This window comes from Muscardinus avellanarius, assembly GCF_963383645.1.
Source record: "Muscardinus avellanarius genome assembly, chromosome: 1".
Classification (NCBI taxonomy): domain Eukaryota; kingdom Metazoa; phylum Chordata; class Mammalia; order Rodentia; family Gliridae; genus Muscardinus; species Muscardinus avellanarius.
The window spans coordinates 28,186,248-28,205,032 of record NC_137786.1 but is presented as its reverse complement, the minus strand read 5'-3'; the positions used below and the strand labels follow the sequence as shown (position 1 = coordinate 28,205,032).

Sequence of the window (18,785 nt, the reverse complement as noted above, 5' to 3'; positions counted from 1 at the left end):
AATGTCATCATAATATAGAGAGATGGGAATCATCACATAATTGTTTAAACTGTCCACCTCAACACCACTCAATGACCAGGGTTGCCTGCTTTCACAGGCTGGTCTTCTGAGAAAGCTCTCCTTTGAGAGAAAAGAGGCAGGAAAAATATGTTTGAAATCAACTATAGGCCCACGGAATGTCCATATGCGTATTATAATACAGTGCTTCTTTTTTAAGTGCTTTCTTTCCTTTACTGGAAAATCGTAATATGCCAATTTTGTTGAAGCAAAATACTTTACTGTCAATTTCCAGAAATTGTTATCATGAATCCTAAGTTTGTAATATTTATAATGTGAATGATGGTCCCTTAGATGTGATACCTTTGTGCAGTTTACAATCTACACAATCATACTCAGTGGTTTTGGATTTCCAGGAACCAAAAGTAAAAGTGAAAAGCAACTTTCTTTTCTTGCAGTAATATAGCATGTTATGGCAAATATGGTGAAATACATTTTTTTTTTTTGCCTCTGAAGGCCTATGATCAACAAAGCTGATTTTTCCAACACTTACTCATCCTACCTAGGTTGAAAGCCAGTGGATAGGAGCAGCAGGTTTCAAATGGTAGAAAAAGAGTATCGTTCCCCTGGGCAACAAGAGCTACCAAGAGCTTATGCTAAACATGAAACATCTTTCAGATTTGGGATGCAAAGAGGAAACCCTGGAGCTACACTGCAATCTGTTAACCAAAAGGCCGCTGACCGGGCACCCCAAGTGACGCAAATAACCCAGATATGAGCGCACGAAGCGCCCTCCCTGGCTGTGTAAGAAAGAGCTATGAACCGTGTGCGGTGTCCAGGTTTGGTTAAAACTGGAGGATGTGTCCCATGAAAACGTATCTGAGTGGGTTTTGTGTTTTATTAGTATTCCACTGCTAAAGGTAGATATAAAATGTCCCCTAGAGCTGGGCGTGGTGGCACATGCTTGTAATCCCAGCATCTGGGAGGCTGAGACAGGAGGATCGCAGTTTGCAGACAGCTTCAGTTACTTAGTGAGGCCCTTTGCAACCCCGTGAGACCCAGTTTCAAAATAAATAATAAAAAATAGGGTTGGTGGTGTAGCTCAGAGGTAGAATGCCCCTGGGTTTCATCCCCAGTACCACACACACAAAATGTCCCTTAAGGAGTTCACTTATTAATGTTTTGAGTTGATATAATTGAGTCATGAGGGTTATGATCACACAAGTAGATAAATTCAGTGTAATGGATTTCCCTGGGTGGTACTGGGTAGGTTGGTAGAGAGTGGCTAGAGGAGGTGGCCTCTAGGGGTATGGTCTTAAAGATAATATAAATGATTCCCCATCCCATGGCTTGCTCTCTTGCCTCTGGCTTCCATGATGTGAGGATGGCCATGTCTCTCCCTCTCTCCTCATCCTGCCACCATGCCCTGAGATCTGCAGTCCCCGGCCTCATATGGACCCAAACCATAATAAAATAAATCATCTTCTTTTTTTTTTTTTTGGTGGTACTGGGGTTCCTGGAAACCCTTCTACCTCCGGGTTACACTCCCAGACCTATGTTTATATTTTTATTTGGAAACAGGGTCTCTTAAGCCAGCGCGGCTGGGTTCAAACCTGCGCGATCCTCCTGTCTCTGTCTCCCAAGTACGGGGATTACACGCATGCGCCACCATGCCCAGCAAAATAAATCTTCTTTTCTCAAAGTAACATGGTCAATCTTTAGATTATAGCTGCAAGAATGCTTACGAATATACCTACTTTCAACTAGAAATCTCATAGTCAAAATTTAAAATCAGTTCTTTTCAAATACTCTATCAAGCAGCAGCAGCAGTAAAATCCTTGATTATGTTATAGATCTTCCCAGAAATTGATATAGGCACTGAAAAAATCCAAAAGTCAATTATATTCCTATCTTGTTTACAGCTTCAATTCTTTTCCCTTAAATGAGATGTGTCACCCTTGCAGATGTTTTCTGAAGATTCAGAGAAAAACCTAGAAAGAATGTGCTGTTGTCCTCTCTAGTCCTGGTGTCTATCGAGGTACCTCAAGCACATCTCCTCTGATTCTGGCACCCACATCTTCAGGGAAACATCATCAACAAGGCAGCCTGGGACAAACCACATCACACTTACTGATGCCCGGATGGAAGGAGAACCGGTTCCCTCCTCCTCTACGCCATCTGGCTCCTGGTCTTCGTTGTCTGTCCAGGAGGACACGTCCTCTACCGAGCTGGCCAGGTCAGGCAAACTCTTGGATGTTAATCTGAGCAGGTCCTCTGCAGAGGTTTCCTGTGGAGAGAAACAAAAGGTCCAGAATCAGCCCCTGGAACTAACCAGTTCTGGGAATCTTCCCCCGGGTCACTCCAGCAGCCATCAGCTGCCCCTCCTTTCTTCTCCAATGGCCTTGACTATTTCTTTCCTCCCCTGCAGTATATCTCGAAGTCTGCTTGTCTGTGAGTTCCTCTCAGCAAACACCCTTTCTACTCAAGACCATCTCCCAATGTCCAATAATACAGAGCTCAGGTGTCCATTACATCTTCTTCCCTGCCCCACTGGCCAACTCCGTAGTAAATGCTCATTAGAAAGAGATTAGATTGTTTATTGAATCAAAATGCCAACCTGGAGACATGATAATATCTTTTCACTGAAGGCAGCCCTTGAACAACTTTGAAAGGTCAGCAGAAATACATGGAATCAGGCTCCTTAGGACCAGGCTCAAGGAGCCTCCATCAACAAAGTCATTTGTTCCTCTGCACAGAAAAGCCCAACGGGTGATGGCGTGCAGGTGAGATAAGAAAGTGCTCCTAGTGCCCTCAGCTGCCTCTGAGGAACAGGAGGGAGCCCAGCGTTCTCCTGGGAAACGCTCTGAAACCTGAGGTCAGGGTGCAGCTGGGCGAGAGGGCTGAGGAGCTGCTTCACGGTCACGGCCAGCAAGAAGACGCGGCCTCTCCCATCCCCCCACCAGCCATTTCCTTCTACTGGGAAGGAAACCTGCAGAGTGTTTAATTATGAAATTGCTTGAGGGATGACAGAAAAGAGGACAGAAAAAAAAAAATCACCCATCCTAAACAATGGGTTTTGCAAACTACTAGTGATTCGGCACCAAATGACTTAGATGTTTGTTTCCACCTTCAAGGATATGGAAGAATTTTTATTTTAGAGTAGTGATTGTGAATACTACACTGAAAGGTATTTAAAAAAATAACTGGGAATTGAACCCAGTGCTGCTCTATCTCTGAGCTACACTCCCAACCTTTTATATTTTTTATTTTGAATCATAGTCTCACTAGGTTGCTGTGATTGGCCTTGAATATGTCATCCGCCTGTCTCAGCCTGCCTACTGTTGGGATTATAAGTATGTCTGCTACCCTCACCTGGCTAGCTATGCTATTAGTTCTTAACTAAGGAAATGAATACGTTACTAAACAAAAATGAGTACATTTCTCTTCTATGATGTTAATTCTGCTGGACCATTAACAGAAAAGATTTAAAAAAAAAGGTAGGCCCAGCATTGTGGTACATACTAATAATTCTAGTACTTGGGAGGCTGAGAGAGGAGGATTGCAGGTTCAAAGCCAGCCTTGGCTAAACTCAGGATTTTAGCAACCTGCTGAGACCCTGTTTCCAAATAAGAAATAAAATTTGGTCTGGGGGTATAGCTGGGAGGTAGAATACCTCTGGGTTCAATTCTTAGTACCGCACATCACCACCACCACCACCACCACAAAAACAACAACACAGTCAAAAGGACTAGGGGTGTAGTTCAGAGGTAGAATGCCTCTGGATTAAATCCCCAGTAAAATAAACTACAACAAAAACGGTCCCAGCTGGTTGGTAAATTGCACAGCAGCTAAAGGGAAGAATATTCCATGACCATGAAAAACATAGAGAAGTCCTTCCTAGGTGGAAAGGTTCTTACCATATGCTCCTCAGTGAACAAGCAGTTTAAATTAAGCTCTAAAAAGCCGGGCATGGTGGCGCATGCTTGTAATCCCCGCGCTTGGGAGGCGGAGATAGGAGGATGGTGCAGGTTCGAAGCCAGCCGTGCTGGCTTAAGAGACCCTGTTTCCAAATTTTAAAAAAGTATAAAAATAGGTCTGGGAGTGTAGCCCGGAGGTAGAAGGGTTTCCAAGAACCCCAGTATCACCAAAAATAAAATAAAATAAAATAAGATAAAATAAGCTTTAAGAAGCATGATATTAATAATCATGTACTAAGCTAGATGTGACAGCATGAGATAACTGTAAAGGTGAACTACACTGCTCAGAGCCCCTTCTATCTCTTTTACTCTTTTGACATCTTCAAGAATAATTCCTGATTCTCAGTGTACAGAGAAGAAAGCTGAGTCTCAGAGATGCAATAACTTGTCCAGGACACACAGCTTCTCAAGGGCTGGGCTGCTCCTGAATTCAGGTGTGACTGCCTCCAGCATAAATATCTCCTGTGCTTGGTTCCTTTTCAAAGAAAATGTGTGCACACTGCACACACATACACGTGTTCCTGGCTGGAAGGACACACCATTTAATGGATAGTCGTATTGGGGGCCTTATTAAAATGCTATCGTTTCCTACTCTGTATTTTTCTGAGCTTTCTGTATCAGCTATAATAAATATATATTCATTATTATATATTTCTTAAATATATATTTCTTGTTAATAAATATCAGAATTGAAAACAAGAATGAGAAAGAAATCTGTATTACTACATGATGCTTCCAGCAACATCAGAACAAACTTGGATATTCTGAGTTTACGCAACAAAATCTTTCCAAGCTCCTGCCATAAACAAGCAACATATTTGTTTGGAAACATGAGACAGACTCTCCACAAAAAAGTAACTGCTCTATTTCCAAAACAATGCCTTTGAGTTCTATGATAAGGTGACTATTATTTAGAATAATAACAAGAATTTACATTTTTATCTTATTTTTTTACTTTTGGTGGGTCAGAAGCTCCCCCCATTCAAATATTGGTATGGTTTGGCTATGAAAAAGCTCATGCTTTGGCCATGGAACAAGGTTCAGAAATGAAGTCATTAAATCAGGGCTCTGATCAAACCAGAGGATAAATCTTGTACGATTACTAACCTGCGTGATTAGTAACTGGAATGGATTTATTTATTTATTTTGTGGTACTGGGGGTGCAACCCAGGGGCTTTTCTACCTTCAGGCTATACTCCCAGACCTATTTTTATACTTTATTTGGAAACAGGGTCTCACTTAGTTGCTAAGAGCCTCACTAAGTAGTTGAGGCTGGCTTCAAACCTGTGCGATCCTCCTGTCTCAGCCTCCCAAGCGCTGGGATTACAAACGTGCGCCCCCCTGATGGGATGGATTTAGTGGTGGTAACCATAGACAGGTGGGTGGTCACTGGGGGTATGGTCTTGGGGACTGTGTGTCCCTGGTGACCCTGCACTCGCTTTTTCCAGCTGTGCTAGGCAGCTTTCTTTGGCCACACTTTGCTGCCATGATGTTTCTGCCTTGGAGCTGACCAACCATGGATTGAACCTTGAAACTATAAGCCAAATAAACTTTTCCTCCTTAAATTGTTCTCATCAGGTGTTTTGGTCACAGAGACAAAAAAAATCTAATTAATACAAATGTGAAGACAAAATCAAGAACCTGCTCTTGTTGACTAAAAAAGAAAAGCTAGTGCCAAGAAGAGGCTATGACTGATGCTTCTTTTTCCCCTCTGCACTTTGGCTGGTGGAGGTGAAGTTCAAGGTCAACAGCAGACTGTACAGTTTATTTCCTGATTGCAAATGGGACACATGTGGAGATGCAGAAGCTACCACTTCCTTGAAGTCTGGATCATGCCCAAGAGTCCATGGACTGAGAACTGGAAAGGACACCCATTCCTGATTCCCGCATACTTCTTAGCCCTGCAAAAACTCAGCCAGGGTCCCTAAAAGCCAAGGCCTCTGGGAGAATTCTTTATCTTCTTCTAATATCATTGGCTCCGTGGTCATTTACATCTTATTTGCCTAGAGGTATATGAGAAACAGCATGATCTTTGAAGTCTACTGCACTCAGCATAAAACCTGCACCTGCTGTTTATTCCAGGTGACCTAGGGTGAGTTAATTAACCACTGAGATTTTAATCTCATCCTTTGGATAAAAAGGACTAATACCTATATCTCACAGGACTTATTTTTTTAGATTGCAGTGAGATAGTAATAAAAAATCACCGGCACCTTATGTGGGTAGTGTTCTTTCTTCCTGTCAGGTGGTGTGTGAGATCTGATATCAGGCATCAACCACAAACTAGTTTTCAAAGTCTTGTGAAGGTCCCTTAATTATGAGCTCCACCCTTGGGTAGCCTTTCTTTGTATATTTTCTTTGCATTTGTAGATAACAGCTTGACTCAGAAAAGATGTCCCTTTAGCTGGGTGTGGTGGCACATCCTTGTAATCCGAGCATTCAGGAGGTTGAGATGGGAGGATCTGGGTTTGTGGCCAGCCTCAGCTACTTAATGAGACCCTGTTTAAAAATAAAGAATAAAGACCACTTCCGGGAAGATGGCAACCAAGAAAAGCAGCGTTTACAAGTCCTGCTAAAACTCAATCTCTGTTGCCACAAAATCAGCACTTTTCATAGCCAGAAAACACCATCAGCAGAGAAATAAATGTAAACACAAGGGACAGAGAAAAAAAAGACTAGAAGAACAACCAGAGACCAGAAATCAAGCCCACAATGCGGCAGCGGAGCCGTGCCGGCACCATCTTCCCTCACAACACCAGGCTCCAGAGAGGAAAGGTAAACAAGGAGCTGAAGTGAGCAGCTGCGGATCATTCAGGTGTAATTCAGCAGTTCTTTCAGCACAATGAATGTCTAAAATTCCCAGTGGCCAAGCTCATCACACCTTCCAGGGACTCAGAATGGAACTCAAAACCAGAAAAGAAATACGCCAACCTCACAGTTGAGGGCGTGGCAGTGGTGCCATATTGCCAGCAGCGCCAGCCTCATGGCCAAGGGCATGGCAGTGGAGCCATACTGCCAGCAGCGACAGCGAGTTTACTGCGCCCCCCCCCCCCCCCGTTCAGATCTGCACACAATAACCGTGAGTGAAATTGTGGCCCCTAAAGGAGAAATCTCTGTACTGCACTCCCAGGGACTTGCACAGCTTTGATAATCTCCTTGGGTTGGATATTTTTCAGTCCAACCCAGTGAAGGAGTAGCAGTGGCAGAGATATCATACCCTAGTCGCAGCTCCCTGTGGGAAAATGCCCAGTCTGACACCCCCACTGTCTCGTGCAGCCTCGATTAACTTCCTGGGTATGAGACTTTGTGATACAACCCAGTAAAGGAGCAGTGGCAACTGAGATTACAACAGACTCGAGATACAGAGCACCCTAAGTGAAGTCGAAGTGACCCAGGGAAGGCACAAAATTCTGAAATCATGGGAAAGAGGAAAAACAATAGAGCAATGAATGCCCACAACCCCATATTATCAGAACCTGATACCATAGAAATACAGAGATCTCCAGAAGATCAAATCAGGAATATAACTGTAGAAATAATACAGGACTTTCGAAAAGAATTTAGAGAGAGTCTAAAAGAAATAAAGGAAGCAATCATTGAGGTAAAGTCCTCAATTCAAAGTATAAACAATCGATTAGACCACATGGAGAATAGAATCTCGCTCCTAGAAGATGATCACTCCAAAAATGAATGCATAATTTCTAACTTAGAAAAAAAATCAGACACCAGGAATCTGACATTGAAAAAATATGGGCCCATTTTAAGAGAGCTAACCTAAGAATAATTGGAATAGAGGAGGGAAAAGAAGGTGAAACCAAAGGGATCAATAATATCTTCAAAGAAATAATGTCAGAATATTTCCAAACATAGAGCAAGAGGTCGATATACAGGTCCAGGAAACTTATAGAACTCCTTTTAGACAGGATCAGAGAAGAGGATCCCCACGCCATATAATTGTCAAAATGACCAATGTGGAAGCCAAGCAGAGAATCTTAAAGGCAACAAAAACAAAGGGCCAAGTGACATTCAGAGGCAAACCAATTAGAATCACTCCAGACTTCCCAAACCAAGTCATGAAAGCCAGAAGGGCTTGGAGTAACATATTCCAAACTCTGAAAGAAAACAACTTCCAGCCAAAAATTTCCTACCCAGCAAAACTTTCTATCAAATTAGATGGGGAAATAAGAAGCTTCCACGACAAACAAAAACTCAAGGAATTTATGTCTTCAAAACCAGCGCTAGAGAAAATACTCAGAGATTAACTACAAAGAAGAAATAGGTAATACACAACAGAACCAGAGAAACAAGATTTTCCATCCAGCAGACAACTAAGCAAAGAAGAATATATTCATGTGTGTATAGGTTAAGATCTTTGGAGATTCATTAGTTATTTCAGTCTTTTACCTATTTCTAAATTGTATTTCTAAATTGTATTGTTTGCTTTTATTGTTGCTAATTTTTAGGATTTCTATTTGGAATATTAATATACTTTCAGATATAGCATTTGGAAACATTTTATCCCATTCTATCAGTAACTTTTAACTCTGTTTACATTGTCTTTGGATGTACAATTTTTAATTTTTTAGGAAGTTTGTTTATTCTTTTGTTGCCTGTGCCTTTGAAATAATATCCAAGAAATCACTGCCAATTTCAGTGTTGTGAAGTGTTATGACCCAGGTTTTCTTCTAAAAGTTTATAGTCTTAAGATTTACATTTAGGTATTTTATCTATTTTGAGTTAATATTTTTATATGGTGTTAGGTTAAGGGTCCAATTTTATTCTTTTTCATGTAATTATTATTTTTCAACAATATTTACTGAAAAGATTATTATTTCCTTCACCAAATGTTCTTGGAAACATTGTCAAAAATAATTTGACCAGATATGGATAAATTTATTTCTAGGCTTTTTATTTTACTCCACTGGTTTATATATCTGCCTTTATAGCAGTGCTACACTGTTTCAATTATTGTAGCTTTATAAGGTTTGAAATCAGAAAATGTACATCTTCTACCTTTGTTCTTTTTCAAGATTATTTTGGGTATTTAAGAGTTCATATTTCATGTTAGGATAGATTTTTTTCTGAAAAAAAAAAAATGATAGTTTTACCTTAAAAAAAAAAAAGAAGAAATATCCTCTGGTAAGAAAGAAAGCAAAGGGACTTCCGGGAAGATGGCGACCCAGAAAAGCGGGGCTTAAGAGTCCCGCTAACAACCAATCTCCATTACCACAAAAAGAGCGCCTTTCATAGCCAGAAAACACCATCACCAGAAAAACTAAAAAAACACCAGGCTCCAGAGAGAAAGCGGACTGAGAACAGAGCTCAGGGCCACAGAGGAAACACACGCGCCCGAGGACGCGGCAGCAGCGCCATACTGCCGGCGGCAGCGGCGAACTCAGCGGACGGCTACAGCAAGCCGAGGTGAGCCGCTGCGGAACAGCCAGGCAGGATCTTTCGTCGCAGACAGCATTTAAAGCTCCCAGTGGCTGAGCTCAGCACATGCTGCAGGGATTCAGAGTGGAAATCAAAACCAGAGAAGAAAAAATACGCCAGCCTCATGGCCGAGGGCGTGGCAGAGGCGCCATATTGTCACTGGCGGCGGCAGCAGCAGTGAATTCACCGAGTCCAGTACAGCTACATCTACGTACTCAAGAACAGTGAGTCAAATTGCGGGCCACAGAGGAGAAATCCCAGTATTGTGCCTCCTGGGACTTGACCCAGTGAGGGAGTGGTGGTGGCAGAGATATCACACCATAGGAGAGCGTGCAAACTGGCACCCCCCATAGTTTAAAGCAGCCTCTATTGACTCCCTGGGTCGGAGACTCTGTGATACAACCCAGTAAAGGAGTAGTGGGGTCTGAGATACTACTGACTCAAGATCCAGAGCACCTTAAGTGAAGCCATAGTGACCCAAGGGAAGAACCCAGAGAAGGCACAAACCTCCGAAATCATGGAAAGAGGAATAACACTGAAGTAATGAATGTGCACAACCCCACAACATCAGAACCTGATAAAACAGAAAATCAGAGATTTCTAGAAGATCAAATCAGGAAAATAACTGTAGAAATAATAGAGGTGCTTCGAAAAGAACTCAGAGAGAGCCAAAAAGAGATAAAGGATGCAATTAATGAAGTAAAGGCCTCAATTCAAAGCACAAACAACCGATTAGACCACATGGAGAACAGAATCTCGCTCTTAGAAGATGAGCAATCCAAAAATGAATGCATAGTTTCTAATCTAGAAAAAGATATCCAACAGCAGGAATCTGACATTGAAGAAATATGGGCCCATCTTAAGAGAGCTAACCTAAGAATAATTGGAATAGAGGAGGGAAAAGAAAGTGATACCAAAGGGATCAACAATCTCTTCAAGGAAGTAATAGCAGAAAATTTTCCAAATATAGAGCAAGAGGTTGATACACAGATCCAGGAAACTTATAGAACTCCCTATAGACAGGATCCGAGAAGAGGATCCCCACGCCATATAATTGTCAAAATGACCAATGTGGAAGCCAAGCAGAGAATCTTAAAGGCAACAAAAACAAAGGGCCAAGTGACATTCAGAGGCAAACCAATTAGAATCACTCCAGACTTCCCAAACCAAGTCATGAGAGCCAGAAGGGCTTGGAGTAACATATTCCAAACTCTGAAAGAAAACAACTTCCAGCCAAAAATTTCCTACCCAGCAAAACTTTCTATCAAATTAGATGGAGAAATAAGAAGCTTCCATGACAAACAGAAACCGAAGGAATTTATGTCTTCAAAACCAGCTCTAGAGAAAATACTCAAAGAGATTAACTACAAAGAAGAAATAGGTAACACTCACCAGAACCAGAGAAACAAGAGTTTCCATCCAACAGACAACTAAGATTGGTTATCTGTGGAGATTCATTACTTATGTTAGTCTTTTACCTATCTCTAAATTGTATTGTTTGCCTTTATTGTTGTTAATTTTTAGGATTTCTATTTGGAATATTAATATACCTTCAGATATAGCATTTGGAAATATTTTATCCAATTCTATTAGTAACTTTTAACTCTGTTTACATTGTCTTTGGATATACAATATTTTCTTTTATTTTTTAGGGAGTTTGTATATTCTTCTGTTGCCTGTGCCATTGAAATCATATCCAAGAAATCACTGCCAATTTCAATGTTGTGAGGTTTTATGACCCAGATTTTCTCCTAAAAGTTTATAGTCTTAAGATTTATATTTAGGTCTTTTATCTAGTTTGAGTTAATACTTGTATGTGGGATTAGGTAAGGGTCCAATTTTATTCTTTTCCATGTAATTATTATTTTTCAACAATATTTAGTTAAAAGATTATTATTTCCACCACCAAATGTTCGTGGAAACCTTGTCAAAAATAACTTGACAATATAGGGAAGAAGTTAGCTCTAGGCTTGTATTTAACTTCAATGGTCTATATATCTGCCTTTAGAACAGTACTACACTGTTTCAATTATTGTAGCTTTATATGGTTTGAAATCAGAAAATATACATCTTCTAGCTTTGTTTTTGCTTCGAGATTGTTTTGGGTATCTAGAGTCCATATTCCATATCAGGATAGATTTTTTTCTGAAAAATAAATATATGATAGTTTCACCTAAAAAGAAAGAAAAAAATATTCTCTGGTAAGAAAGAAAGCAAAAAGAAATATTGAAATGTTATCTTTAAGTCATCAAAAGCTTGGTATCAGACAAATGAAACTGTTATGTGAGATTATCATTTTTAATTTTGGATAAATTGCTATAATACTAGATGTCAACCACTAAGCCAAGCATGGGAGGGAGGGATGGGGAGAGAATGGGGTGGGGATCGGGTGGGGGCTGACTGGGCGATGTGTGCATGTATGTCTACAAAAGTTTGTATCCCACTATGATGTATGAATACAGTGCACCAATAAAATAAAATTAAAAAAAAAGAAAGAAAGCAAAAAGAAATACTGAAATGTTATTTCTAAGTGATCAAAAGTTTGATATCAGACAAATGAATCTGTTATGTGAGATTATCATTGATAATTTTGGATAAATTGCTATAATATTAAAAAATAAAGAAAAAATAAAAATCCAGGCATGGTGGCACATGCTTGTAATTCCAACACTTGGGAGGCTGAGACAGGAGGATTACGATGGGCAGACAGCCTCAGCTACTTAGGCCATTTGCAACTCAGTGAGACCCTGTTTCAAAATAAAGAATAAAAAATAGGGCTGGGGGTGTAGCTCTGAGGTAGAATGCCCCTGGGTTCCATCTTCAGTATAGCAAAAAACAAAAAAAGAAACAAAATGTCCTCTTCCTCATTCTCCAAACAAGAGGGGCGATGGCATAGGAAGAAGGTTTGGTGAGACACAGCACAAACCCTAGGCAGAAACTGGGCTTCTTAGCTGGGCGTGGTGGCGCATGTGTGTAATCCCCATGCTTGGAAGGCTGAAACAGGAGGATTGCACAGGTTCGAAGCCCACCTCAGCTACGTAGTGGGGGTCTCAGCAATTTAGTGGGACCCTGTTTCCAAATAAAGTATAAAATAGGTCTGGGAGTATAGCCCAGAAGTAGAAAGCCCCTTGGTTCCACCCCCAGTACCACAAAAACAAACAAACAAACAAACAAACAAAGAAACTGGGGTTCTTGAGCCACGGCGTGCACTCTGCTGACAAAATGGGCATTCTCTAAACACCTGGCTGTGGAAATGCTCTCAAGCTCTTGAAGAGTCTGGCAAAAATAAGAAAAGTTTCTCCATCCCTGTAGCGTGTCCCTCCTCGGGAGGATGAGCAGGTGACAGAGGAAGTCCTCGGGATGCTGTCGTCTGTGTCTGTAGGGAGGGGATGTAGCAGCCCCGGGGAGGCCCCGGGTGAGGGTATATAAAGAGCCGCCTGGACTCAGGAGTCCCCTGGGTGGGGACACATGGAACCCCTGGGTGGGAGGAAGAACCTACAAGTGGAGTGGGCTTGGCCCCACCCGCAGGGCCCCAGCGTCCACACTTCCAGCTAAGTTTTTGCCACAGCTTTGCAGACGCCTTTTGGCAGCCTGAGAGTCGACTCGAGGGTGTGGGGTGAGAGGTGGCAGGAAGGAGAGCTTTTTTTTCAGATAGTTCAGAGCAGTCTTCTATTTGCTAAATACAGTTGTTCCTCAGTACCTTTGGGGGATTGATTCCAGGAACCCCCCTCCACACACACATGGATAGCAACACCCAAAGATGCTGAAGTCCTTTGGCAAAATAGTGTTGTATTTGCACACATCCTGGAGGCATCCTCCTATGCACCTTAAATCATCTCTAGATCACTAGTCCCACGGGCACCGTGAACGCCCTATGAAAAGACCACATGGTTTAGGGAATAATGGCAAGAGAAAAGCATCTGTATGTGTTCTGTACCAGGGCAATTGTGTTTCAGAATATTTTCCATGTGAGGCTGGTTGAATCTGAAGAGGCAGAACTTGTGGACACAGAGGGCCAACTGTACCCCCAAACTGCCGAAAGACCTTGCAATTGACGGGGGTGAGCCTATGAATACCTAGGATGCCAGGTTTAAAAATAACGGTGGGGATGGTGGGAGAAGCATTCCCTCACTGGCAGCAGTGGGCTGCACAGGGCTGAGGCACACGCGGCCTGACTTAGGTCGGTTCTTCCCGTCAGGAGAGGCTTCTCCACCAGCTGCTCACTCCTGAACTCTCCTAGTCTCTGGGTCAGCACAGTCAGGTGACAGGTCAGAAAGAGGAGAGATCAGCACCCCCCCTCAGCACAGTCACGGAGTCTGCAGTGCTTCGTGGCTGGGGAGGCTGGACCAGGCCAGCGCTGGGGACCAGGATACTGATGCCACATTAACCCACTCTGGGTGTGGGTGGGGCCTCAGGATGTCATGGGGGGTAGAGATAAAGATAGAGAGGTAGAGATATAGAGAGAGTAGAGATAGAGAGATAAAGATAAAAATAGATATATAGAGATAAAGAGATAAAGATAGGGGGAGATAAAGATAGATAGAGATAAAGAGATAAAGATAGAGAAAGAGATAAAGAGAGATATATAGAGAGATAAAAATAGGAAGATAGATATAAAGATATATAGAGAAAGAGATAAACATAGGGAGAGAGATAAAGAGATAAAGATGGAGAGGAAGAGAGATATAGAGAGATATAGAGAGAGTGATAAAGAGAGAAAGAGAGATAGAGATAAAGATATATACAGATAAAGAGATAAAGAGAGAGAGGGAGAGAAAGAAAGATAGATAGATAGATAGATGATAGATAGAAGCAGGGTCTAGGCGGCAGCAGGAGGGGTGTGATCACGGGCTCTGCCTGGTACCTCTGCCGGCCTTGTGGCGCTGCAAGGTGAGGACCAATCAAGGAATAAGAGATGAGGGGGACAGACAGAGGGATGCAAGAGTCTCCCCCCAGCTCTAACACTTTGTGAGGCTGTATGAACCAGTGCCCCCAGGCTGCGCACAGGGGACCCCAAGCCCTTCCTTCTGGATTTACAAGATCCAATGCCTGCGTCCCCCTTTTCCCTGCTGTCTAGTCTTCTGCACCTCTGGAAGGACCACTGTACCCCACACACTGGCCTCCCTGCCACCCCACCATTCTCACTTTCTTCTGAGTTCCATTATTATTTCTTTTCCATCCCCTAATTTACATCAAAGACTTTAAAGACTTAAAGTAAAATAACTGAATGTGCTTCTTCTGAGGTCTCCTTATCCAGAGTAAAAGTACAAGTGTGTATGCACACATTCTGTGTGAGGCCCAGGGAGGGCTCAAATCAAGACTCACCACCATGTAATTTTTTTTTTTTTGATACTGGGGATTGACCCAGGCTCATTCTAACTCTGAGCCACACTCCAGCCCTATTTTATTATTATTATTATTATTATTATTATTATTATTATTATTATTATTAAAATTTGCAGTAATGGGGACTGACCCCAAAGGCATTCTACCTTTGAGCTACACCCCAGCTCTATTTTTTATTATTTATTTTGAAACAGAGTCTCACTAAGTTGAAGAGGGCCTCACTAAGTAGCTGAGGCTGGCCACAAACCTGCGATCCTCCTGTCTCAGCCTCCCAAGTACTAGGACTACAAGTGTGCACTACCACACCCAGTCTACTTATTTTTTAATTCGAAAACAAGATCTCACTAAGTTGCTGAGGATCTTAACAAGTGCCAAGGCTGGTCTCGAACATGTGATCCTGTCTCAGTCTCACAAGGGCTGGGATCACAGGTGCTGCCATCGCACCAAGCTTCAAAATATCCTTTTTTTTAAAAAAAACAAACAAACAAACCAAAGCTACCCACCTTGCTGGCCACCACCAGCTGCACCATCCCAGTGGCCGAGCGAAGGATGGCCACGGCTTCCTCGTGGGAGAGGCCGATCAGCAAGTGACCATTGATCACCAGCAGCTCGTCGCCTAAGGACAGTCTGCCATCCCTGAGGAAACAGAGATGGAAACAAAATCCCCTGTCAAGACGTTCTGGGCCTGAGAAGGGTCCAGGAGCCAGGAAAGGTCATGAGAAGGGATAGTGATAATCAGGCCAAAGAGGAAGCAGCGACAATGGCAAAGCCTGGGATGGGAGGGCTTCATCCTTCAGCCCTGTGCATCCTGAACTCCAGGATGCTGGATGCTGTTTAGCCGTCAGGCGTTCTCAGTTACTGTCACATCTGGCACCTCTGCCCACCAAGCTCTCAGCCAGAGGGAGTTGCTGATGGAGAAGCCCGGACCCCAGGCTTACAGGATCAAGTAAATTTCTTTTTAATCTTTTTGGTCATCCTTTCCCCCGACCCATGGCAGAGTCAGCACAGGGCCGAGTCACTGAGTCAGCAAAGGCACCCCAAGCCCAGCAGCAGTCCTTCCTGACCCGCTGCCCCTCTCTTCCCAGGTGGCAGGCCCCTCCAGGTTTCCTCTGGGGCACCTGTGACCGGTACCACACGGTGTGTCTGTGCCTCCCGCCTCCCCACGGGCCTTGAGGATCATGTCTCTCGGCGCCTTTTTCCTCCTCTGTTTTCTGTCTTCCCCAAATCCCTAAAACAAAGAAATGCTCAGGGCCCATTAGTTGCTTGGAAGGGGGAGAGGAGGGATGTGGGAGAGTCACAGGGTTGAAATAAACTGGAATCTCAAGGAGGTGAGGTTTCTCCTGGAGTCTCGGGAGGCCACTCCAAGGAGGAGCCCTGTGGGTAGAGAATTCCATGGCTCTGGACAGTGTGCCTGGGCTGACTTGTCCACTGCACCATCAGGATCATTCCCAGCCCCATCTTTTTTTCCTATTTGCTCTTTAATTGCATCCCTCTTGTCTCCTGTTATTAGCTAGACATGTCCCACTCATGAGTCATACACCCTAGAGACAGACAGACACACACAAGGCGAAGAACAGAAAGAAAATGACAAGACCCGTCAGCAACGACTCCGGGAAACAGACAAAAGCAGTTCTACTAAGCTCATCTCTGAACACAGGAGTCTCCTAATTGCCAACTTGCCAAGGATAGACTAGAACCCGAGATCTCAGATTAATGGGAAAATGGCTATCTGATAGGAATTCATTAGGCCATGTGTCATCTGGGAAGTTTAATAATGCTCACCTGGGTTAAAACCATCTCAAGTCTTAATCTCTTGGTAATTACTGTCACCCAGATAACTGATGATTACAGTCAATCTTTCTCCTGCAGTTATAGTTAATCTTTCTCCCATAGTTAAACCTACTAACTAAGAGGACTGCGGCACAGGATACACTGCTAGTCTGTGTGCTAGTCCTCTTTTTAGTTTTCCATTCTTCAGATTAAAAGCCTCTAGCTCTTTTTCCTACACCTCATAAGATGGACTTTGGAATCTGCTGTCAATCTTGGTCAGGCAAACTCAGCTTTGGCCTGTCGTATCCCCTTTAGATTTGGGATACCTGGCCTAAACTCATTCCACACGAGATAAGATTGTCCCTTTCCCCATCAGTGAAACTCCCTTTCTCCACCCACCATACAAGTGTGGGCACGGGGCACACGTGCACGCTCTGTCAGGCCTCTAAAACGGCAGATGTGGCTGGAGGCAATTAGCAGGGCAAAGAGCCTGATATCTGGGGAGAGCTGCATCCCTCACACTCAAAATAATCTCTTTTGTACGCTAACTTGACACACTTGACACTGTCCTTTCTACTTCAGATAATTGTTCAGATTAAACAATAAGCTTTTACGCATGAATTGTTTTGGGGTCCCTTTCACATCTGCACCACAGACACAAGTCTATTAAGTGAGTGTGAGATCCTGATAAACCAGTCAAGTGAGGTCCTCATGATCATTTTCGCAAGTCATTAGTCACACTCTCAGGGAGGTGAGTCGGCAGGAACGTGGTGTCCTGTTCACGGGCATACTCTTGATAAGTTACTGTGCGTTACGGTAGTAGTACCAGCATCCCAAGAGTTAGGAGAAGTAATGTTTACTTGGAATTACAACTAGTCTAGAGAAAAACCTCAATCCTCCTCCATGGTTTCCAAGAGAGATACCTTCTCTCTTAGGCAGTAGCCTCCCCAAGTAACCACTTCCTGTGCTCAGAGATGTTCAATTAGGACTGATCTTGCCTGATTTCCTCCTGTGGGCCAACACGATCTTTAGGAACTGTAATGACAAAGCTTTGACACCACTGGAAGAGGGCCAGAGACCAGCACCCAGTACCCAGCACCCCGCACCCACAGGAAGGGGAGGAAGAGAGATGGGAAAGTCATCTAGTCACCTGTGAGCGGCACCTCCTTCCTTCACTTGGGTGACAACGATAGCGTGAGGCGAGCGCTTTGATCCTCGTCCTCCACTAACCTGAATTCCCAGCCCGTCGGATTCTTTGAGTAGCTCCATCTTCCAGATTCGGCCGATTTCCTCCTTGGAAGAAAGAGTGAGCGTGCATGAAGGACTGTGCCGATGCAGGAGAGCATAGCTGTCCTGTCAGACCAGATCAATCTATCACTGCTCACCACAGAAGAAGACAGATCTCTGGACTGGTCAGGTGAGCAGTGCTGTCACCAGAAATTTCTATGAGAATGGAGATCTTCTGTGGTGCCATCTATCACAGAGCCACTGGCCACAGGCAGCCATGGAGTGCTTGAATATGGCTGCTGGCAACTGAGGAATAGAATTTTACTTTATTTTTTATTTTTTGTGGTACCAGGAATGGAACCCAGGGGCATCATACCTCCGAGCTACACGTACTCCAGCCCTGTTTTTTAGTCTTTTTATTTTTTTCTGAAACAGGGTCTCACTGAGTTGCGAAGGGCAAGTAAGTAGCTGACACTGTCCATGAATCATGATTCTCCGGTCTCCGCCTCCTGAATGCTGGGATTATAAGCATGCGCCACCATGCCCAGCTGAGGACCAGAATTTCAAAGTCATTGAAGTCTAACTAAATTCAAACAGCTACTTGCAGCAGTGGCTGCGGTACTGGACATCCCAGGAAGTGTGTTATTGAATTTGCTGACCAGGATCCTATACAGTGAAGTTGCTTCTGTCAGAGACCCAGACAATACTCAGCACTGGCCAAGTCTGGGATTCTTTTACTTCTCACAGCTACTATTTAATAAAGGCAGATGAAAGGAAGAAAGTTCAGGTCTTGGCACCAGGAAACATCAACTAGTTTGAACCTCACTCTGCCATTTGTAACTTCTGAAAGACATGTAATACATAAAAGATATTTCCTTGCTTCTAAAGTGGGAGTAACTATTAATACTTCTTGGTTTGCTATTAGGAGTAAATGAGATATTTATGGAAGCAGACACATAATAAATAAATGTTGATAGATAATCATATGCCATTGGTTAGTATTTCTTATCAGAATTTCTCAGGACTGGAAGTGTA

General features: G+C 43.1%; 1 protein-coding gene across 1 annotated transcript in view; it reads right to left on the bottom strand.

Annotated features, from left to right (window-relative positions):
* PDZD2 (PDZ domain containing 2) overlaps positions 1 to 18,785 on the bottom strand; it is a gene marked incomplete at both ends in the record, with an annotated part of 280,449 nt that overhangs the window by 98,045 nt on the left and 163,619 nt on the right. The window contains 3 exons of the mRNA XM_080699919.1: positions 2,129 to 2,284; positions 15,257 to 15,389; positions 17,674 to 17,816. Coding sequence (XP_080556045.1) covers positions 2,129 to 2,284; positions 15,257 to 15,389; positions 17,674 to 17,816 — 432 coding nt within the window. The remainder of the gene's footprint in view (positions 1 to 2,128; positions 2,285 to 15,256; positions 15,390 to 17,673; positions 17,817 to 18,785) is intronic.